This window comes from Homalodisca vitripennis, chromosome 8 (genome assembly GCF_021130785.1).
Source record: "Homalodisca vitripennis isolate AUS2020 chromosome 8, UT_GWSS_2.1, whole genome shotgun sequence".
NCBI lineage: Eukaryota > Metazoa > Arthropoda > Insecta > Hemiptera > Cicadellidae > Homalodisca > Homalodisca vitripennis.
In genome coordinates, this window is record NC_060214.1 from 115659559 (window position 1) to 115683660 (window position 24102).

Genomic DNA, 24102 nt, shown 5'->3' on the forward strand with positions numbered 1-24102 from the left:
TTTTTTGTCAAGTTGTGAACACCAAATAAAAAAAGTCCATAACGAGTTTGTGTAAATGCCTACATCCAGATCTGGAGTTGGTAAAGTCTTCATGAATCAAACTAATCACATAAGTAACACTGTGGGGTTTGCTGCTTAAGTTAGAATTATTTCATCATTTCCCCGGCTTTTTCGGCAAGTATGTGGGTTGTCTAATTCTTCTTTAAATTTTTCATTTTTCATTTTCCTAGATTGTAATCAAGCTTATTTTTAAGTAATTGCATGTTTTACAGGTATCCTTTAAAAGGGGAGGGTAAAAGGGTAGTTAATCATAATTAAAAAATTTTCGAAATTTAAACAAACTGCAGCTCAGCAATTCTGGTGTTTGCTTTTTTGAAATACTGCAGATATAAATTAAATCAAAATATTCATTTTTAATATGGAGACAAATACTTTTTTGATTTTTTTTTCTGTAAAAGTGTGATTCATGACTGGAAACTTTTTTAGAATTCCTTTTTGCTCACGAACAATAATCTTTGTTTTGTTGGGGGTTTTTTTTTTCCCGTAAATCTTTGGGGTTTTTTTTGTAATAACGTGAAATTCTTTTGATTAAAATCCTTAAGTGTGTTTAAAACATTTTTGCAAACCTCCTTTTTTTCCCCCACTTGAACCCAGTAATATAGTAGTGGCGAGAAAAGTGCCCCCTATTCATTTTTGTCCTTTCTTTTCCTGTTAAAATTCCCTATGCTTACTTGATGAATAAACATATTTGGAGGGGTTTCCCCCTTTTAGGCCCCTAGAAATGTTTATGATTTTTTCCGGGTTTTTCACAAGGAAGTTTTTCCCAAAAATCTACAGTTACACTTGCATTCAAAAAACCTAATCCTTTTTTTGACTATAGTTCCTTTTTCTGATGTGTATTGTTGTCCAGAATTCCTCAACGCTTTTGAATGTTTTTTTTTCCGTTTTCTTCTTCTTTTTTCTCTTTTTTCCCCTATGACTAAACTATTTCCCGGATAAAAACTGGTAAATATCATTGTTAAAATTTTTTGACATATCGATCATCATTTATGTACTTTCATTATTCAATGACGTTGTTTTGGGGTCCCAAAATTTAGTAGTTTTTAAATGATCACTTTCCGTTTTTAAATCTTATTTGGGTTCCCCTGTTTTCATCTACAGGAATTGCTTCTTGAACACTGTCCATAATCAATACCCCTTTACTGTTGATTCCCATAAAAGTGGGTATATTATTTTTTTTGGAGATCGTAAAAAAATATTAAGCATTGTTTGCAGCTTTTAAAATTAAGCTTTGTGAAGAGTTTTTTAGGGCAGTTAACAATAAAATGTCAAAACTATCATTGTTATTTAAAATTTTTACCTTGATTGGGGTCATTCACACTTTTTTTTTGTTGTTTTCTTGGTTATTTTTTTGTTGTGGTAGGAATTTCACTTTCCCTAATCCAGGAACATTGTAATTTCATCAGAGCGTCATGTGCATAAGATTTTCAGTGATTTTTCCCTTTTTTGTCTTTTCATTATTTTCCCTTTTTATTTGGGGGGGTTTTATTCAAATTGGAAAAATTTTTACCCCCCCCACCCCCCCCCCCCCCCACCCCCCCCCCCCCCCACCCCCCCCCCCCCCCACCCCCCCCCCCCCCCACCCCCCCCCCCCCCCACCCCCCCCCCCACCTTGAATTTAATTTAAAAAACATAGAAAATCTTTACAACTTGCGATTAAATTAAATCAACATGCCTCCTCACCGAGCCTATCTCGTAAAGGTCCGGTTTACCACGTAAGCAAGAATTTTAGCAAGCTTAATCGCGGCGATCCAAACCTTGGTGGTGATTTGGTGATGTGCGTAATCAAATGGAGCGGTTCACACATGCGAGCGTAAGCTGGCCAATCAGGCATTATTAAATCACAGCCAATAATGGGGCATATTGCAAACCCTGGTGACGTAGTAGTGTTTGGGGGAGCATTGGATGGTTGACACTGGCTACCAGTTGATGCAGTTGATCGCCTTGGACAACTCTTATAATCAACATCTACGTTTTCAGGTTACACCATGTCATTAACTATGTTAGCAATTTTCCAACAGTGTGAACCAAAAAACATAAGTTAGTCATCTCAATATGGATTTTATAGCAACGATTATACAAGTTAACTAGCTTAAAGGGTTAACCACTTTTCATTTTTCATAAATTTTGCACATCAATTTACGTACGAGTTACAGCATTGTATTTCAATAGTTAAAGTCAAGTTGGACGATGTTGATAAAATCAGATTTAATTTCATTACCAATACCTGAAATATCAGATTTGATGTGTGTAATATACTTAACTGTTAACAAAAGTAAATTTGTAAGTCAATAATTTTTTAAGTTGTTTTAATTTTGCTCAGTTGTCTGATTAACTTAATGTACTTGTGGTTTCTCATATATTTCATTGTCAACAGATCAGCTAGAACAACGTAGGAAGAGGCGACAGAAGCGAGCCCGGGAAGAGCGCAGGAGGGAGAAGAAGATTGCTGAAGTAGAACTGCGTCAGATGGGTCGACATCGTACTCCACGGCTCCGTCTAGATTCCCCACCATCATTTCCCGCAGTGTGGAATAGCAGAGGATGAATTACCACCACCACCGCCTAGGTCAGTCTAGATCGGCCAGTGTGATACGTAGAATACTGAAGATATAAGTACAAGGCTACTTTAGGATAACTTGTGGAAGATTATAGTAAATGATTGTATTTTTAATGCTGAGCAGCTGTCATTTCATTTACAGCTATGAAATATTGACTTACTTTGGTTATTCTACGTACAGGTTTTCACAAAAATTGATAAATACAGGTTTTTGTAGTAAATTAAACTAATTTTTCTGCAACTTTCAGTGAATTAGAAGTTTGCTGTATCCGCTATTGCTATAAATTTCTGATGAACGTATAATGTGCTGTATGGTGTTCCACAGGGGTCCATCCTGGTCCCCATTTTTCCTTTGATATGTGAAAGTTTACCAGGTGTGTTGCTGGGGGATTGTGACTTGTGAAATGAAATGAAATATATGTTTTCATTAGAGGCGAAGTTAGGACTATAAAGTCGTCACTACCACTTAACCTCATAAAAAATTAAATTGTGGTGAGCTAAACCTTTTAAATCTAGAAAAGTCAAATTTTTATTCTCGTACAAAACAATGAAGAACAAAGAAGTACTTTTAACACATAACTACTATTCTATTACTTGTTCTGAGTTGGATGCTGCAACACTTAATTGTACTTATGCTGATTTCAGTAAAAACAAAATTAAAAAACTGCGCCAATCAATCAACTGGGGAAGTGAAGGCATCAAGTTGAGCTGGTTATAACAAAGAAATCATCTGAATCTCCCGTTTGTTCACAGAGCCCCGTCTGCAGAGTCAAGCCGAGCCAGTAGCCCCAGCTCCCGACGGTCCTGTATCTCCTAATATGGCTGCCCTGACCTTGGACCAAGACTCTTCACCATCCTTTGCTCAAGTAAGTCAGATCACTTTTTCCTATGATAATGTCGTTTTACATATTATTAACTAAGTGTCAATACTGACAGCCCAGACTAAGTTTTCAAATGTGATTTTTTTTTACACTAAGTTTTTTTAAAAGATAAGAAAAAATTACTGATATAAAACATTCATTGTGGCTGTTGTCTAGTGTCAAAACGTTCAGTAGGCATGCAGTATTAATGAGTCTCTTCTACTTTGCTCTCTGCTCTCTGTGATGTGTTTAAAATGTTAAATGCAATAGAAAATCCTCACATCTGTGAAATACATTCTGTCAACTTCCTGGTGTTACAGAAAAGGAATAGTGAGTGAAAGTCAAGTGAGGCAAAATAGACTTGATTTCAAGTACATCTAAATCAATGCTCACATGATAAGGGTCTCTCATTGGTAGGCCCAGAGTTGTGACAGATGAAATTCGTGGTGAAAAATCAACAATAAATTCATTTCACGATTACAGAAATTTCTAAACTTATTTCCATAATGTCACGGGGTTCGGTCTATGAAATTGTGGAAAAAAATATATATTTTTATTTATTGCTTCGACAATATTAATTATATTGTATTGCAATAGTCAATATTAATTTTAATTTTTTGACGGTATTTGTTGTGCAAAACTATATCCATTCTTCTCTCGACTTCACATACAATTGCACACATTCATACACTTAACAGAATTTGTGGGATAAACCCCCAGGATTGCATTACTGCCGTGAATATCAATTCCAAATGTGCTCCATGAGCTTGCCAACTGAGTAAAAAGCACTGGGCACCAGGAAGTGTTTAATTTGATTTTACATTTTTGGATTGGTTCCTAAATTAGTGTTTCAGGGAGACTGTTAATGAGCTTGATCCCAGCCTGAGAAGGGAGGCGTTCAAATACTGCTGTTTCTATGCTGTCGGACTCGAAAGCAATCAAAGCTCTTTGTCTTGTATCTGTGTATATCACAGCCCTGTATCGATAAAGACTTTAATTCTTTAAAAATATACAAGCGGGGTAGAATAAAAAAATTGAGCTCCCTGTGAAAACTCTTTGAACGACTCCTTATTGTTCAATTTTGCCATAATTGAAACTGCTTTTTTGCGTCCTGAATAGCCTTTCCAAGTTTGGTATGGCACAACTGCCCCCAGAAAAATTCTGTTGGACAGGTACTAATCCATAATAAATCATCATTAAAACATCAGACGTACAAAGCTTTAATTTCCCATAATAAAGGAAAGGTACTTCTGTTAAGTATAGTGTTATGTGTTGTGGTGTGCAGATGCTGCGAGGCAACCCCAACGTGAAGCCCCAAGGGTGGGGCTGGCCCCGTGTCAGTGAGGCCAGCAAGCCCCGGGCTCCATCACCCCCCCCCGCCGAGTGGACAGTGATGGAGAGTCAGCCCCGCCGCCGCACTACAATCTGAGTTTTTGTGACGTCATCACTGCCGCAATGCAGAAAGCTTCAATCAGTCAAGGTAACTGAAATTTGGTCAACCTCTTAGAACGAAACCATTACTAATATCATGACGAGATGATTGTCCAAAGATAGTGATTTTGTGAGATACTTTTACTCTCTGATAGTTGATCAATTCTTAAGTCTTATTAAATTCACTCTTAATTTATTAACGTACGACAAATCAGTTTGATATTTCAGAAATGTGCTTTGTTACAGATCAAACTGATACTCAAGGCGGGAAGAAAAAGAAGAAAAAACAAAAATTACTCTTTTCTACAGGAATGGCTTGCACTAGCAAATAATGAATTTTTCTCCGTTCTCAAAAAAATCCAGTCAGAATATTTTTACAGTTTAAGTTTATACCTTAAGTTTACTTATAAAATTGTTACATATTTTTCCAGTAGTTTGAAAAAACTGGGTTTACTAGGTTTTTATTGCCTAATTCTATTGTTGGGTTACATTTAAATAAATCACAGTTTAAAGGCTTTTTAATTTTTGCCGTAATATTTGTAGAAATGTGTTTTTATGTCAAACGTTATCAGCTTAGAGTTATTGATCGATTACCTTCATTGTTATTTTTTTTGGTACATAACAACATATAAACTTGTTATTACTTTCTTTTATTGGATCTTATACTGTTGTAAATGAGCGATTCATGTGTTGATTATAATTTTAAGTTTTAAAGCTATTTATTACTGTTTCATTTTCTGATTTTAAGTTCTTAAATTTTAATGTTTAGTTTTAATTTTGACGTGTTAGTAACCTTTAAATTCGTCCTGAATTATTTGGATAACTAATTACGATGATATTATAGTTCTAGAATATTTGGGCTCATAGGAATGAAAAAAAGAAAACACAAAAAAACCATACTGTTTCTAACCCCTGTGTATTGAGGATTATCAACCCACCCGACACCTTTTGTTTTCTGTGTCGCCAAAGTCACAGATTCAGCATCAATGTTTTGGTGTTAACTCTGTCGTGGGCTGTGACAAAATAAATTTTAAAGCTGCAATTGCTTTGTGTTATTTCTCTCCCTCTTTGAGATCTCAAATTTAGCCCTCCAAATGTTGACTGCAAAATAGATTACTTGAACCTTGTCAAATAGCTCCCTAAAGGAAGGGAATCCTAATTTGAGCTGCCTCGTTTGACACCTACAAGAATCGGTCCACCTTATAGTACTACAACGTTTTTAGGAGTTTTGCAAACGCATTTTAAAGTAAATAATTAATACACAACGATCTAGAAAGAGTATCCTATTGTACAGATTTTTCCAGCAAAAGCTACATATTAATAAAATAATAATTCAAATTACTTACCATTGTGTGTTAAATAATATTAACTGTTTTTAGCAATTTAGAGAAAAATATGTGTTCACTTTTTTCCAATTTAGCACAGCAGAGAAGATGTTTTATAAAATTAAACAACATTAATTTTTCAAGGTAAGCAAACGTTAGCATTCGTTTATTTTTGCCACTGAGCAGTTGATGTCCGTGCTTACAGACACAATGCGCTAACATAAGCATTGAAAATGCAAACAGTAAGCAAAATATTTACAAAACTACGATAATATGTTGGATTATCTATTTACGTTTTTCATTCATAAAGTGCATAAATAACACATTTTCACAGATATTATTTTGCATACTGCAGATCAGCTGATAGTGACGCAGTGCAGCTTGGCCGATCCAGTTGTATATTTTTGTAAAAATTCAGTGGATTAGAGATTTTAAAATCGGCTTCGACACGAGTCTTGAGTTGAAGTTCTCATGTTGCTGTTCTTCTCACCGTAAAACAGTAAGCCGACCATAAATGGTTTTACCTTTTGATAGATAGGTAAGAACAGGGATGCTACAGGTCAGGGAAGTCAGGGGAAAAAACAGGACTGGAAATCAGGGAAAAGTCAGGGAATTTCGACGTTGGTCAGGGGAAAATATAAAATCCCTTTACACAAATAAACTTACTGCCGCCGCGCTGAGTCCAAGCCTGCAGATGACGCACTTTATTTTTTTGCTTTTTTTATATTTGCCACCCTGTTAGCCTCAACACCGCTTTTTTCCACCCATTAATTGCCAAAAACCCTGGGGATTGCGTCGAAAAAAGTCAAGGAAAAATGAAAAATTTGGTCTGAAAATCAGGGAAAAGTCAGGGAATTTCATTATTGGACTCCTGTAGCAACCCTGAAGAAGAAAATAAATCAAAAGTTTCTTGGGTCTACTTTAACACTGTTAATTTATTATAATATTTTACATACTATTCGGAACATCTGTTAAAGGAATAATAAACTATGCTAGAAATTCAATAAAGAAGCATTATTCTTCATAAAATTAGAGTCCCTCTACTTCCTAATAACGCTGCAGATATTAAGTTGATGCAGGCAAGCTCCATGCCTACTACTACTATCAATCAAAGGTAGGACATAAAGGAAGAAAGTGCCTGCTAAATTTATTCAATACTGTTCTAGCAGTAACCCACAGCTTCACACAATTTTTTAGACTTTCCACGCGGATGAGCAAGAACTTAGCCAGGAAAACATTTGGGAGGGTCCAGACAACTGATACTTTTCCCATAGTGGGCATAGAGCAAGGCCCCATTTTTTTTGTTCCTCAAAAAATTTTTGGCCCGTTTCTTTGTTGAGAACGATCTTTTAGCAGTACTTGTCTGCAATACTAAATTGTTAAAATAATAATAATAGTTTGCTAAAAAAAAATAAATCAAAAAATTGAAAATTCTGGTTTGAGTGAATTATATTTCCGACGCCAATGTCGGTTTGCCTTGTTGCAACGATCATTAAAAGTTTGTTTATGGCCATTGTGATTTGGTCCAGTGTTTGTGCTATCGTTGATTTTGGCTCGTTTCTCTGATCAAGGAAATATGAAGCCTACATCTGTCAAAAAACAACTAAAATGGGGTTTACATCATTCTTTAATGAATAAAAGCTAGATAGTAACTATATCTTTGATATTTGCATAACAGAACTGACCTTGCACACATCTATATATATAAAAAATGAATGTTTGTATGTTTGTCCTTTATGGAATCGTGAACTATTGGACCGATCATGATGAAAATTTGTACGTATATGTATTTTTCCACGGAGAAGGTTTATAAGCTATGCCCATCCCTTTCCCGATTCAGGATTCCGCCCCACTGGTTACAGAAATACCCATAAGAAATGCATTGCAGCAAACATATGTTAACGTCTTTTCAAATTTTTAATCAGCTGTTCTTTGTAAACATATATTACACTTATAGTTTTAAAGCATAGAGTAAGCTTAAGAGAAACGACAAATTTTGTTTAAACTGTTTTTTGCAATCACTGTTAAACATAGACTTTACTATCCAGATAATACAATTCAAATTTGACGTAAAAATTCACCTTTAACTGCAATATTTATTTAATATAAACCATGCTCATGCTTGATCAGAAGAGTAATGCAGATATCATAATTACTATCTTACGTTGGCTACAAATATAAAGAATGTTATAAAATCAACCTTAGTTGTTTTTTTTGACAGAAGTATGGTTCTCAAAACTCCGTGTGTACATATTCTCTCGATCGAGACAACAAAGCAAGCTCAATCGTGGCATCGGAGATATAACTAATTTAATCTAAAATTTATTATAGTAAAAAAAAAATTTACTAAGTAATATAAGGACTTCGGTTCTTAAGATTTGCGTGCGAAGCCGTGGGTAACAGCTAGATAGAGGCAGGAATATGGTACATACCTTCATAATACGCCCAAGAGGCTCACGATGGAACGACTATCAATTATCTCAGCAATGTTTAGAATGTGATAGAAAAAGAATAAGTGAATATAGTGTACTGTTTTCAACGGGAAATTGCGTGCGAAGCCGCGGGCAACTTTTGCAAAAAATTATTGAAATGCGCAGCAAAGCGCGCCCATGATATTTCACTATGAACATAGTTTCTGAAATATATATATATATATATATATATATATATATATACACATTATGTATATATAAAATGAATGTTTGTGTGTATGTCCTTTATAGACTCAGAAAACTATTTGACCAATCATTTTGAAAAATTTGTATGTATATGTATTTTTCCACGTAAAAGGTTTGTGTGCTATGCCCATTGATGTAAGTCACCACCTGTCGGTGCTGCAAAATATAAAAGTTATCAAAGCGCCTGCGCATAATAAACTGCAATTACGATACAGTTACGTATATTAAATAACCAAACACCATTTGAACGCTCAATGTTTTGATATATATTTGTCTTTAAAATAAATTTATGGTTGAACTTAAAGCTTGAGTGCTAGAACACTACAATAATGTACATGTACGTGAACAATGGCTATAAACATACAATTTTCACCGATTTTCTTGATCGTGACAACAAGGTAAATTCTACATCAACGTTGGAAATAATATAATATAATTCAGTGGGCCCAGAAGTGATCATACACGGGTAAAGCTTAAGAAAAGCGTGTGAAGCCGCGGGAAACAGCTAGTACTTAATATTTGCTAAAACAAAAGTATATTTTTACTACAATTTTCATATCTGAATGTTTTCTCACTGTGTTTAGCAGTGGTTACAGAAAAGGTTAAAATAAAGAAGTGTTGTCACTATCCAGCTTACTCCATGCTTTCACACTAAAAATGTAGACATTGAAAATAGTGGTTAAATTAGTTAAAGATAGTTGTGCTGCCATAAAACAATGTTTACTCAACAGTTGGTTACATTTGACAGGCTCTCAATTAATAATATTTGTGGTAATTCAACTTTAAAGACCAATGGGGCATAGCCTGGAGAGATTTTTAAGTCTATATGTTAACCAGAGACAAAGAATGTCCATATTCCATTAGTTTTTACATGGTTGAGTAATACAAACCCATAGACAGACACCATTAGATTTTTATATAATGTACATGCAGGGTCCCCACCCTACCGTCATTAAGCCGTGAATTTCGTTCACCGTGGAAAAAAAACCTTAAATAAGCCGGGAGTTTATTGTACAAACCGTGAATATCTCTACAACTTGTGGGTAAATGAATCAATATGCATCGTCGCCATGACTGTGTCGTAAGGTCCAGTTCACACGTGAGGGAGAATTAAGCAAGCCTAATCACGGTGATTCAAAGACGTAGGCAGTGAGGGGGTCGGACTCCCCCCTCCCAAATTTTCAATATCTTTAATTACTTTTTTAGCAAACTATTATTATTTTAACAATTCAGTATTGCAGACAAGTACTGCTGAAAGATCGTTCTCAACAAAGATACGGGTCAAGAACTTTTTGAGGAACAAAAAAAATGGGGCCTTGCTCTATGTCCACTATGGGTAAAATATCAGTTGTATGGACTCTCCCAAATGTTTTCCTGGCTAAATTCTTGCGGTGATTGGTCTTGGCGCGATTTACTATTTAACCAGATAAAGTGGACCGGTTTACTCGAGCGAGCGTGAGCTGGCCGACTGCTGCGCATAGTAGCGACGATCGTAAACAATCGCCACCATGTCGCAGCCTACAGCGGCGTGTCTCTGTTCCGGTGACGCAGTAGTGTTTGGGGGAGCATTACGGTTTACAGTGGCAGTTGTCGCAGTCGATAGCCGAACCTCGTGGACGTGCCAATCTTTCTCGAAATATGGATCTTGGCGGATTTGGTTGGAGAGGAGTCCATCTTATGCTTAACAACTCGTAAACATTGGCTTACTTTCTTTGTAAAACATGATGTAAATATTTTATCGTTTTTATTTTCATTATACAATGTATTTTCTGTGAAAAATGTTACTGAAATATATATAAACTTCTTGCTTTATATTCTAGCTTAAATTAATAAGAAGTAAATTACTTTTTTAATTTGGTAAATAAGTAATTTGATTTCTCCTACATTTAATCCGATTCATAATCTGATTTAAACACTACTAAAAAAATTTAATAATAAATGTTATTAACCCTTTGCACTCCGACGTCCGAAATGTCGGACCTTTGGTAAATCCTTTATTGTGGCTTTATAAACTATCGGTAAATTTACGATATACGCAAGCTGAATAGTTGGATGCGAAACCTTTATACTCTATGGCGGTAATTTTGTAGTTTTGCATTGTGTTTGTAAAGGTTTGTCAACTTCCACCTTTTTTCGTCAGCTGATTTGATCCCAACTTTAACAGCTGATCTCTTCGTTGCTTTGTTTAGTCTGAAAAAATATTTCAGTAAATAAGGTTAATTCCGAAATGTTTTCAAGCTAAATGTTGAAATTATTGGTTTGTAACTAGTACTCTGTCGTCTCTGTGTCAAAAATGAGTAACCAATCATCTGATGAAGGACGGCCTACTCGCCGAGCTTCGCCTGTTAGCGTAAATACACTGTTTAGAAATGTTGTTGAAAGTGGTGTGGGTTATGTGAACGATCTGAGTGATTTTTTGTAAGTAACATATCAGATTCGGAATTAAAGTAAATATTCAATCATTTGAATGCTCAATATATGATCAAACACTCCAATAAAATGAAAAAGTTTTATTTTGTGAGGCCTTTCGTGCTCAAAGAACACATCGTCAGACCCCACATAACTGAAATAAAAGTAAAGTAATAATACAAACAATTTAGACTTAAATAAAAACATATGTCTTGAAAAATACAAAGAGATCAGGTTTTAAAGGCCAGGAACTATGTCTACTGTATATGTAAAAATTTATATTTAATTAGATTAAAGGCAGTAACGGTGAATTTTGTAGAGGTCTAGGCTCATTATTTACTAGATAATTTTGGTTCTTCTGCATAAAAATAGTTTTCGTAAGCATCAAGGAATTTGTTGTTTTTGACTTCTTTTATTAATTTGACTTGTTAAAAGCAGTGTCCAGTATGAAGTGCATGTTTCGCCATGGCCGATTTTTCCTCTTGTTGATACTTCAGACATGCTTTATGTTCCTTTACTCTCTTTTTTATTTTCCTTTTTGTTTGGTCAATATATTTTAAATTACAGTTGTCACAATTAATTTGATATATTCCAGATTTTTCATCATCATCTATTTTATTCTTTGGATTTCCTAATATGTTTTTTAGTTTTATTTTGGAATTTGAGGATACATTAATACTGGCATGTGTTTTAAAAACTTTTAGCAATTTCTGTAGTTAAATTTTTGTGAGACACAGATATCCATTTTTCAGGTTCTTTGCATTTAGTTTTGATAGAGAGTTGTTCTAGAATTTCTTTCAATAATTTTCTTTTTCTTTTTTATCATGTTATCAATCATTTCAATTTTGTAACCATTAAATAATGCAATTTCTTTAATTTTCTTTACTTCCTTTTTATAATTTTCAATTGATAGAGGGGTATGTAAGAGCCTGTGGATTAAACTGTGAAAAGCTGCTCTTTTTTGTGAAGGGGCATGAAATGAATCAAATGGGATAAATCTGTCGTTTTGTGTTGATTTTCTATATATGTCAAATTCAAAATGGCCAGTTGTATTTTTTGTAATTAATAAATCTAGAAATGGGAGTTGATTGTTATGTTCTATTTCACAAGTAAATTTTATAGAAGGGTAAAATGAGTTAAGCGAAATAATAAAAGCTTTGAGCACGAAAGGCCTCACAAAATAAAACTTTTTCATTTTATTGGAGTGTTTGATCATATATTAAGCATTTAGAATTTCCAATAAGAAGACGCTGGTAAAAATGTATTCAATCATTTGACAAATAACACTTTGGAGGAATCGTCGGATATTAAAAAACTGCCTATAACAGTTTTGTTTATAAAGGTAAGTGTATGAAATTGTATGTACTTGTTTACAATTATGTAAGGAACTAATATTTTATATGTCAATCAATTTTTGGTAAATCTTAAGCTCAGCGACTACCGCTCCGATCGCCGTAATTTTTTGCATTCTAACACAGGTTAACGTAATTTCACCGAAAAAAAATAGTCCCGATTATCGCCGTAGCCGTTTAATCCCCCCCCAAAAAAAAAAATTTTGGAAAAAATAAAATTAAGAAAACCTGACTGACAGTGCATTTATTCGTTTTTTTGGTGGTATTAGTTCGTAGGGCACGTAATTTCACCGAAAAAAGTAGTCCCGATTATCGCCGTAGCCGTTTACTCCCCCCCCAAAAAAAATTTTTGGATAAAATAAAATTTGAAAAACCTGACTGACAATGCATTTATTCGTTTTTTTGGTGTTATTAGTTCGTAGGGTAGTAGTCCATGTACTAATTCTAGTATAAACTCGTCTTATCTTATCAGTAATAAACGCACGCCGCTTATCTTTTGCCGGTAATGAAACCTGCGTTAGTTCTGTCTGAGTGTTGTGTGTGTAAGCAGTCATGCGTGATCTGGGCTTGGACTTTGCAAGCTCGAGTTAATTTTTTTTCTAAAAGAGCAAGCAGCGCGAAGCGCTGCGCAGCGGGCAAGCATCGCGTGATCTGAATTTTGAATAGGCAAGCTAGGGTCTTTTTAGCGTGTGACAAGAACCATCGCAAGCCATGTCAATAACTTCACTAATTATTCCTTGTCCATGTGGGTTTGTTTGTGTACGTCTGGCGGTCAATCGAAACCGTCCTATAGGTCACGTGACCCGTCCGGCCAATCGGAAACCTTCCTGTTTGTCACGTGGCTACTGTCAATTCATCAAAACGTCCATGGTCGGCCATTGTTTTTAGTTTGATAGTCGAAAATCTTGTTATTTATGTGTTTTGTATTGCCAACATTGTACTGCCGTAAAACTGGTTTTTATATGTTAGCGATAATCGGGACTATTTTTTTCGGTGAAATTACGTTAACCTGTGTTAGTACGAAAAACCTTACGGCGATCGGAGCGGTAGTCGCTGATCTTAATATTTACCCAATTTTTTTTAGTTATAACAGCTAAAAGTTAACTTTTGTAAATACTTTTTTTGACGTGACAACGTCTTAAATTAGGTTGCGGCTCGGAGTCACTCATGAAAAAGTGTAACGCCCGGTAACGTTACGATGCCCGTCCAGTGGGTCCGCCGCACGGGATAAAGCAGATAACTATGTTTATTCGTGAAAATGTGGAGTGCTTAGATTCGTCATTTACAACAACTACAACAATAAAGGTAAATAATTGTACACTGATATTTCATTATCGTAAACTATGATTGATTGATTAATTGTTAGATTGACACAAAAGTTGAGAAACTGAGTTTATAGGTTATGTCATACTATTGACAAATGTTGATAGTGTTAAGTAAATTATTAGTTTAAATCACTCTGCAATCAATCGTAATTCAGTCGATTGAGAAGAAACAGCGCGTATTGCTAGTCAAACATTTAAAATAACAAATTATAACCTCTAACCTGTCATAACAGTGCGACCAAACAAACGAACTAAACCGACCAATCACCACGCGCGGAGTTAGAATTTAACTGTGTTTAGCAAGAATTTCAAATTCCAATTTTAGTAAATGTTTTATTCAACTTTACCATTTACAATAACAAATTTTAATTAATTTTCAAATTATGTACAATGTTTTAGTAAACAAAATATATTTCTATAGTTAAAATTTGTGCAATTCTTATTTTCATTCAATTCCTTGTTCCTATTGTGCAATTTAATAATATTCATATCAATAAATATTCTACCGAGAAAAAGACGTTGTCACGTAAAATCTTCGCCCGTAAAACCGACTTTACAGGCAACCATAATTTTTTTATAAGTGATAAAAGGTATATAAACAAGGTAATTACAAATACAAACATTTTTACAATGGGTAGGGTCCTTTACATTTTTTACAATATATAATTTTATGAGAAATAAAACAAAACAACAATTATAACTATATCTGCTAAAATCAAAATGTTACAATTTGTGTTACTTTTGGATTATACCGACCACGACCACACCCAGACATGAATCGTTATTTGACATGTTGCTTCTACTGATAACTATATTAGCGTAGAACAATATTTCGTCAATATAAAACAGGAATTGTCTTATCGCAAACCCCTCCCCATTCTCAGACAGAGGTCAGAGTCGAGCGGTCTAGTAGATAATGTGATTCTCGCCGCCCGTTCAGCTGGTGCGTCGCTTTGTTGTACTTCCGTGTTTTACCCCTACATTTCTACAAACACAAAAATTCAACAAAAACAAACATTACCAAAACAAAAACTAAACTCTTTATTGAAAAAAAACACACAAAACTTGTTTTTATTTTTGATCACACTCCGCCACCCAAAATGCGAGTGCCTCCGGCCATCAACGCGGGCTTCGGCAGGTTCGGTGCTGCCCCGCGCTGATGTCAACGAAAGAAAAACATCCCTTGAGGTAGTACCTATCAGTAAAATATCAAATTCTAGAGGGGCTGATCAGAAATATAAATTGAATTGTAATGGAAAGGCAATTATGTACCGTGCAAAAAACTTAAATAATCATGTGATGCCGCTCGGCCTGCCGTAATCGGGATTCTCGAGAAAGATAAGATAACAGCGACAACAATACCTGGAAATGCTTGTTGATTCATGGAATGTTAGTTTCTGTTACTCAACTACATCGTTTTATAACGTTCTAAGTTCAATGAAAAAAGTTTAAGCGTTGGGGACATATAACGGAATCTGACCCCATTAACAATTGATAATCGTTGTAATTTTGTAATTAAAGAGTTGTTTTTTCGTTCTATCATGTTTGTTTCTATAAATTTATATTTTTGTGTTCATACTGGTGTGGTCGATATAATCCCAAAGTACCCAATTTTTTAACAAAATCTTTACAAAATTGATAAAAAGGTCCGAGGTTTTCGCCATTACTTGTTCAACAGAGGCCCGAGTTTTTGGTAGTGACCTAAAATTTTACTCTTAAGTGCAAAGGGTTAATATTTAAATACTTGGGACGTAAGTAAGAAAATAATTATTGTATAGTCTACACGAATAATCGATCCATTCTCTAAGGCCCACTTTTTGTTTTTATAAATATTTCTTATTTTAACATTCACCTTTATACATTTTTAGTAGTGGGATTACGATTCTACTTAACTGCAGGAATAAGTAATTTAGTATTTTCAGTTTTTAAAATGTCAATTTTGTGTATAGTAATTTTTTACATTTTAGTGTTCTTATCAAGTTGTGATATATCATTATGCTTATATAAAAATAATATCAAACTAATATTTATTTTAGTGACTAATTAATAAATGTAATAATATTTATTGCTACGAAACATTATTAGTTGTGACGTCCAAGATGGTTTTCATAATTTCTTCTACAAACAGATCTACGTCGAACACGCCAGCATTCATGTTCCAAGGAAACAAGCGTCCGCTACTATCGGCGATCGACTGGCAGCCCCTCTGGATCCTTTTAATGCTCCCACATATGCAGTACGTTGGCTGCGATTCTAGTGCTGGGGGGTTGTTTCCGATCGTTGCGACTGCATGTTGCGATCGGCCAACTATAAATAATTGTCTTGCCACTCTTCTGCCTCGCCTTAAACCACGAAACAACCAAGCATTGTACAAAATAATAATTATTCTTAATTGATGTTGTTTCAGCAAGAGACTACTGCTTGAATGAGGTGGGGGGAAGGGGAACTTGAATCGCAGTAGAACGCCGAAACTTGCGTTCCGTCATCGTTTTGAAACCGCTCTAAATCGCGCCAGGACCGACTATCGCGAGTTGCCGTGATTATTAGGCTTGCGCAATTCTCGCTCGTGTGAATCGCTCCTACGATTAATAGTAAGGGCTCTGATATGATACAAGTAAGTGGCAAATTTTGTTCATTTATGCCCCCTTAATGCTTATTATTTAACAATCCATGCCGTTGGACGCTAACGCCCCTTGCTGCTTGTGTCGTAGTCAAGACCAAAAATCAATTCGTATTTTTTAGTTTCATCTGTCCGTCCATTCGTGCACAAATCGTCGACATCGTTAGTGTTAAAAGGAAAAGTTTTAAATGGTTTCACCATTTCGCCGCGTCTGAGAAACGAAACACACCTGTATTCAAGCTGAGTTACGCGAGGACCGGCAACAGACGCCAAAGTGCTGAGTCCTAGGGCACTACACTCGCCAGTGGCGTGTTTTGGCGCTAAACACTGAAATCGATTTCCATGTAAAAATAAACACCAACGTTTTCTATTTTGATTCGTATGTTCAGTCAACATTATCGACCTTGAAATCACTATTTTTGTACCGTAAGAGCCGTGAATTTGATGATTAAGATTGAGTGGGAACCCTGTATAGATACAAACTATCCTTGGTAAATGAAACAGTTAATAATTTTAATTTGTAGATATTTTTGATGCCATATAAAATAACACATGGAGTAAAATGGCTCTTTACTTCACTGCTTTGATAAACTCCTTAACTGCGCACTCACTTGCACTTAGCTCAGGGAAAAGAATCTGCAATAAAAACAGGATTGTTTTAATATAACAATATAAATATACAATACAGAAACTGATATTCATTTTAAACCATTAGAGTATTCAATTATGTAATAACTATTAATTGTCATGTATATTTAGAAAATATTTTTTTAAAAAATAGAAGGTTACTACCATTTGTTTATGTGATGAATTTAGTGTTTTATCGGTGTTATTTGGTAAAAGAAATGCACTGATATAGTGACTATAGAGTACTAACTATAGAGTATATAGTTACTTTCTGCAAAGGTCACATGGCTTTTCATGATAACTAAAATTAAATTGATATAAGGAATATGCACAATTTGTTTGAAACGAAATTGTATTTAAATTTTTAAACACGTGAAAATATTAAATATTGTAAAGTGAGTAATGATTGACCTTGAACAAGCTAATTTTTTTGTGAAGTGAAGTTTAAGTGATTTGCTGTTTTACAGATAAAACTAATTGAACATTCCACTATCACATAGAGCACTGATCCAAAATCCAGCAGGGAATCCATATGCTACTTGTATGTCCAAAACAGTTTTATGAAACAGTTAATGAGATTCTGTGAGGATTCTACATTACCGCTTTCTTAGCGCAGACGAGGAACGCAATACAAATCAATTAAACATTTTCCCCATCTTTTCCGAACAAATTAAAAAAATAAAATTGTCTTGCCCAATGAGTCTTTAATATAAGAATATATGAAGACAATCAGTTGTCAGCTGCTATGAGTGGTATAGTCTTTTAGTTTTATCTATTTTGATCATTGATGTCCCTTCATTTGTGTTCTTTTGAAATAGAGGACTATGATAGTGTTTAAAAAAAACGGAATTATAATACTTTGCCAGTTTTAAATAGACTTGCCGTCTATTACATTAATTCAAGACGAGTACATTTGAACAGTGAAGAACAATATTATTTTAACTCGGTGTGGTTTTTTTAATCGGTTAGTATGTACCAATAGTATAAACTGTATACACCAACAAAAAATTATTCTCAAATTTGAACTTGATAATTGTTTAAAAATGCAAACAATAAAGCTCATTGTTGAAAGCTCAAAGCTGAAAAATGATTAGAGGAACGTCATTATTTTATCCAAAACCAAATCAGAATAAGTCACTAAGAAATATGTAATTATTGGTTTTTTTCAAATGGTACAGTTTATTGACATTTTTATTGTTTTATTAACTTTTTATTGAGAACTGTTAGGGTTGTCTGTACACCTTCGTCACAGCTGGGTTTTTACTACAGAAATATGTTAATAATGACAGCATTAACAGTGGATTGGAAACATATTAAAATTTGATTTAGTTAATTGTTTTGTGGTTATACATAAGGATTACTTGCCAGTTCTTAATCGAAATAAGAATTATTTATGATCGAACTTACCTCCTCTGTTTCATTCTCCAACTTGTATGTTTTTGTCAGATAAATGTTTGCCGATTCACGGGAAATGACAATTCGTGGCTTTCTTCTCACTTTTGTCATATTCTGAAACAACAGTACCGTTTCAAACAGAGTTGTTGAAATAATAGAACAATTTATTTTATTACACAACGAATGATTCGTAGAATCATAATATAACAAGCAACTTGCTTTCAGCTAATTCTGAAGCTTATTGAAATTTATTGCACAGTATTTGTAGTAATTACAGAATACAATAGAATGTTGTAAGTAGTACAGGGATTGTTCTTGTAATCTTTTAAGAAGCAAACCATTGAAACATCGGATGGTGTTAGGGTTCTGGAAAATCTAATTGACCTAGGTATCCAGAAGTGTCAAGCAAAATTGTATAACTTCATAGTTGTTATACTTTCTCATAGCTATACTGAACATATTGACATCTTTCACTTTCTGTGACATTCTCTATAGATCGAAACAAATATGATAAGTAGACAATTCTTTTGGTACGGGTAAAAACCAAAATAATTGTAAAAAGTACATTTTTTTTATTTTAAACACAATTTTTGGCTGTAACTATATTGATAGTTTTAAACTGTCGCTGCATCCACAGTGTTTGTGGGTACGTGTTTCAATTTTATTGAAATATTAAGGGTTTTTCTAATTATTTAGAAGGCACATTAATTAATTAGCTGCTGGCTACATATCTGAGGATACATTTTCAACGTGAACTTCAAGTTTAAAACTATGTTATAAATAGGAATTAGTCTCAAATCCATAAATATTGCTCTACAGAACCTCAGATTACAGTGTCCCAATGCTAATGAATTGTAAAAATTGTTAATACTAATTGTTTATAATTTAGGTTTAGTTTAGTTTTTTTCATACATTCTATTTTGAATATAGGTTATAAATAGTTAGTATTTACAGATAACCGCATTTTTACTTACAATTCATTAGCATTCGGACACTGAAATATGAATTTTTGAATGAAAAATATACGGAATTTAAACGACTTTCTATTTATAAACTGTATCCCCATGTTAAGAGTGGAGCTTCAGTAGCATGACCAGCAGCTAACCATAGTGCCACAATCTTAAATATGATTTAAATTATGTCACTAAATAACTTTTTGAAATATTCAAGCACATCTTTTTGTCATTTGAGATATGGTTTCACCTTGCACTTATATTCAAATTAATTATTAAATTCTAGAGTACAGTGGTTGAGTACGCACCTGAAATAACGGTTCTTTTTTGCTTGGAATTTCCTGACACGCTTTTCCTGTTTTAAATTTATCCTCGGTGATGTCGAACAGAGATTTCTTGGAGACAATCACAGTTCCGTTATCTGCTTGGTATATCTCGACTGTCGTAGTTCTTGTGCATGTTAGGACTAGTGTTGATAGAACGAATAAAATCCAAGAAATGCTTCCGATTGTAAACATGTTATTGGAGCAGTTGCGATTTACGTATTTCATACGATTTTCCAACTTGGGCTGCAACATGGCTGCCGCCAGAATAAGCTGGGTCACTAGCCTCGTCAGATTATCTGCAGACAGATGTGTAAAGTGGTGTCACCAATATGTCCTTTTATATGAGCAGATAACACAATCATAAGTGGTGAAATGTTACCGACTGTATAGATTTTTCGTACTATGAAAGCCACTTTCCCACTAAAACCTGACATGACTCTTCCATGTACTCGTTCTAAAACAATATGTGTTACTGAACTAATCCAATACGGTACTTAGAGTATTGAGCAAAATAATGTTTTAAACTAATTGGCTAGTTTAGTCAATTTATTCAGGAACATGGAGTAATTAATAAATAATTTTACAATTATTTATTGCGATTTTAAATAATACACTTATTGGTTCGCTGAGCGTTAGCGAAGCCTATAATTCGAGAGGCTTTAATTTCTGTCTTTCTGTCCACACTATGTGTCTAGAACGAACTGACCTAATGTAATCGAAATTTTCTTGAAGGTTCATTTCTATATAAGCACATCTAGTTTGATGATGGTGCATGCCACTCCATTCCATTAGGCTGGGCGTTAGCGAACATTGTATATTGGTCTTATGGGTAACCATATTGGCAATGATAAAAAACGCAGAATAATTAAATTTGTAAACAAACTGAGTACAATCTTTGATTGTATTGGGTATACAATAGATAAATCATCACATCCTATAAACTGAGGTACAGGAAAATGAGTTTTGGACTGCCATAGCTAAGTTTGTCTCATTGCCTTGATGTGACCATCCGTGGAGTGAGAGGTCAGTTAACAATTATTTGCACAGTAACCATCAAAGTTACGTGTCCTCAGAACTAATCTAAATACTCCTCCCTACCACACCACACACATCTGTATTAATGCTCTTGTTTAACCAATACAACCAAACTTACAACCATATGGTATTTTAACTTATCACATAGTAACACATTGTAGCGTAATGGAATTAGTTATAGACAGTTTTTTTCTCATTTAAGCCTCAGCGTCTTAGCTACCCGGCCTCGATGTTCACTGGTTTTTATTGTCAAAGTACATGATTGGACCTCCCCGGGATTTGAACCCGTGATCTCTCGGTTAGAGACCCGAGTCTATAACCATTAGTCTATGGAGGAGGACATAACTTATAGACAATAATTTGTATGCACCACAGTAAAGCCTATTAGACGACATGTGGCGTGGCGTACACCTACCTTGTCTATAAATAAAAAGACCACATATTGGTACTTATTTATCTTAACTATAGAGGTGTATTATACAGATTATAAATTGGAAACCATACTTAATTTTTGAAGTCGATCGAAAGAACGTATTTTTCTTTTTTAAGTTTCCCCTAAATCTCTTTCGTTATTAATTCAAAAATTAAAACTTTTGCAGTATTTTTCATTGTAAATTCATTTGTTTGAAAAGAAAAAAAACTTCACATAAATACACAACACTCATCTCTACCCCCGTCAAGACTGAAATATCTTAATTCACAAAATGTACAATGCATTGAAAAATAATATTACAAATTTTCGAAGACAGCCAACTAATAAAGAAATAGACTACTTTCATTTTGAGAAGTAAATTTTTAGTTAAGTTTTTTGCTATATTTCAATAATGTGAAATAATAATTTTACATACAATCCTAATGGCACTTTTAAACGTTGTAATACTGAAATTGAGCCACGGTCTGTTCTAAAACTTAAGCAATTCATCTGGACACCGCTGTCTGTATACAGCAAATATAAAACTAGAAAAGTTAGCGTCTTAATTAAATTTTACATTTCCTACGACACATTTGTATTTGTTTAAAGAACTTTTTTAGTAGCTCATACACATGTGCTAAAACAACCATGTATTTATAACACGAATGTCATAAGTATGTTTTAAGTACTCAAGAAAGACTATAAAAATTTTCATCTTTCCACATACATTATGGACAAACATAATCACTGAAATGAACGATAGATGTTTAGATTCTAAAATTGGAAACTTTTCTAAGTAGGAGTTCTCTGAACCATCTTTATAACTAAATATTTTACACCTCTCCAATTCACTGTCACTGTTTTTATTTTCAGCATTTAACGTTGATTCCATACGTTAGCTGTGGAAGTTAGCCATCCATCAGTTATCAAATGAAATCAACTCATCTGTCACAGTTACTTAAACTGGGTTAAAGGTTTTTCCACCATTTTAATTAGTAACACACCATTAAGTGACACCAGTGAACATTGTAAAGATTTAAAGGAAACTTTGTGCAAGTACTTTCCAGATAACTTCAATGTTAATATGTGAATCAAAATCTATTTTGTGATATCACAAAAATAGTAATCAGTTTTTTCAACAACTGAAAAATAGAAATTGTTCTAATTAAACTGTGATTTAGGTATGAAAAAGATTTTAACCAAACTACTGTCATCGACTTTTGGATTCAAAGACTCCAAGACTACTGTGACCTCGCAGATAGAGCAGTAAAAATTTTGCTTCCTTTCACGACTTCGTATTTGTGTGAAGTTGGATTCTCCTTAATATATCTGAAAACAAGTACGGTACATAAATAGATTGGCCTCTGCTGATAATGGCTTGAGTTTAAAACTGAGCGCCATTTCAATAGATATTACAAGTCTGAGTCGATGAATCACAGCGTCAGCCCACCACACCATCATCTCATTCATCTGTAAAATAAAACTGTTTTGTATTCGCAATATTGAAATTACATTAAAAATATAAAATTTGTTCTGGTTTAATTTTCTTGTTGTTAATGTTATCTCAATAATCCTGGATTTGTTTCTGCTGCTAGTCAACATATTTAGTTTTTACATTTTTTACATTAGTAATACTTAATACAAATTTAATTTATTATATTAAATTTAAAATCTTCACAATGATATTCAAAGTGTCCTTACATTTTTAAAACAGCAACTCTTTGCCTAAGAATAGTCTTTTTACATAAGAATCATAAACTTTAAGCACTCTTGTTATAGAATTTTTACATATATACTGTATGCGTCTATTATTGTATGTACATGTAAAACAGTGGTACATAAATCCTTTAGACGAAGCCGTGGTATCCAGTGTTTTTCTTCTGTACACATTCTTTGACTTCCATCTCCCTGAGGTCAACAACCGTGGATCTCGTTCTCAAACTTCGCCATGCTACTCAAGTCGTTTCCAATATGGCAGCAATGTATGAACTTTATCAGCTCAGCAATGTGACCAACGAACGTGGAATGATACTGGATCTGATCCAGTCTACCAATAGTGAAGCCTTAGTCACACGCAACTACGATCCTCTCATATTGGAAGATGGTCACCATCCATCATTAATATCCAGTTACACAGATGTTCCGTTGTGGGGCCTAATGTCAGAAAATACAATTTCCATATTGTTACCAGAGAGCATGTAAATATCGACCTTAAAGAGTTTATCGGTGTTGGTTACATAAACTCGCTTTTGAGGCGCTCTTAAACACTCTGAGCAGCTGTGTTGTACGAAACTCTCCTACTAAAATATTTGGACAATCTTTCTTCCCCACTTGGTTTAGATCAATAGAGCTGAAACAATAGAAAATATTAAAGAAGATTTTACATAAACAATATAAGCTTTCCCATGATCAAATGGCTTACAGCCAATTTGCTGCCGTCTGGGCAGAGTGCACGCTATCTAGAGCTTGTTTTAAAAACTATACTAGGCCTCTACAAGAAACTATTTCCTCGGCTGTCATCAAACATTATGATGACCTCCTTGTTACTCTGCTTACGTATCTGTTCAACATAGCTTTATCTGACTGCGTTTTTCGTAACATATGGAAAATCAGCTTTATCGCACCCCTTAAAAAAGGGTTACGCGGGAGACAAACGGAACTATAAACCTGTTGCATTTTATTTGTTTTGGCAAATATCATTGAAAAGCTGGTCCTTACAAGATCAATTTCAAGTT

General features: G+C 34.2%; 2 protein-coding genes across 2 annotated transcripts in view; both read right to left on the bottom strand.

The window, feature by feature from the left end:
- The window catches only part of LOC124367963, a 443446-nt gene that overhangs the window by 22281 nt on the left and 397063 nt on the right, over positions 1-24102 (bottom strand). The gene's annotated exons all lie outside the window — the stretch shown is intronic.
- Positions 17112-20241, bottom strand: LOC124367962. The gene is made up of 3 exons (XM_046825196.1): positions 19903-20241; positions 18654-18755; positions 17112-17255 (listed from the first exon to the last, which is right to left on the bottom strand). The coding sequence occupies exons 1-3, from the start codon at positions 20170-20172 to the stop codon at positions 17190-17192; spliced, it is 438 nt and encodes a 145-aa protein (XP_046681152.1). The 5' UTR covers positions 20173-20241; the 3' UTR covers positions 17112-17189.

What these genes read in the sequence shown, in the direction of transcription:
- LOC124367962 (XM_046825196.1), bottom strand. Translation starts at nt 20,172, where the DNA reads ATGTTGCAGCCCAAGTTGGAAAATCGTATGAAATACGTAAATCGCAAC. An exon ending in AAAAAGAACCGTTATTTCAG is followed by an intron (nt 18,756 to 19,902) that starts GTGCGTACTCAA and finishes CTGTTGTTTCAG; the next exon opens with AATATGACAAAAGTGAGAAG. An exon ending in TGGAGAATGAAACAGAGGAG is followed by an intron (nt 17,256 to 18,653) that starts GTAAGTTCGATC and finishes TTTTTATTGCAG; the next exon opens with ATTCTTTTCCCTGAGCTAAG.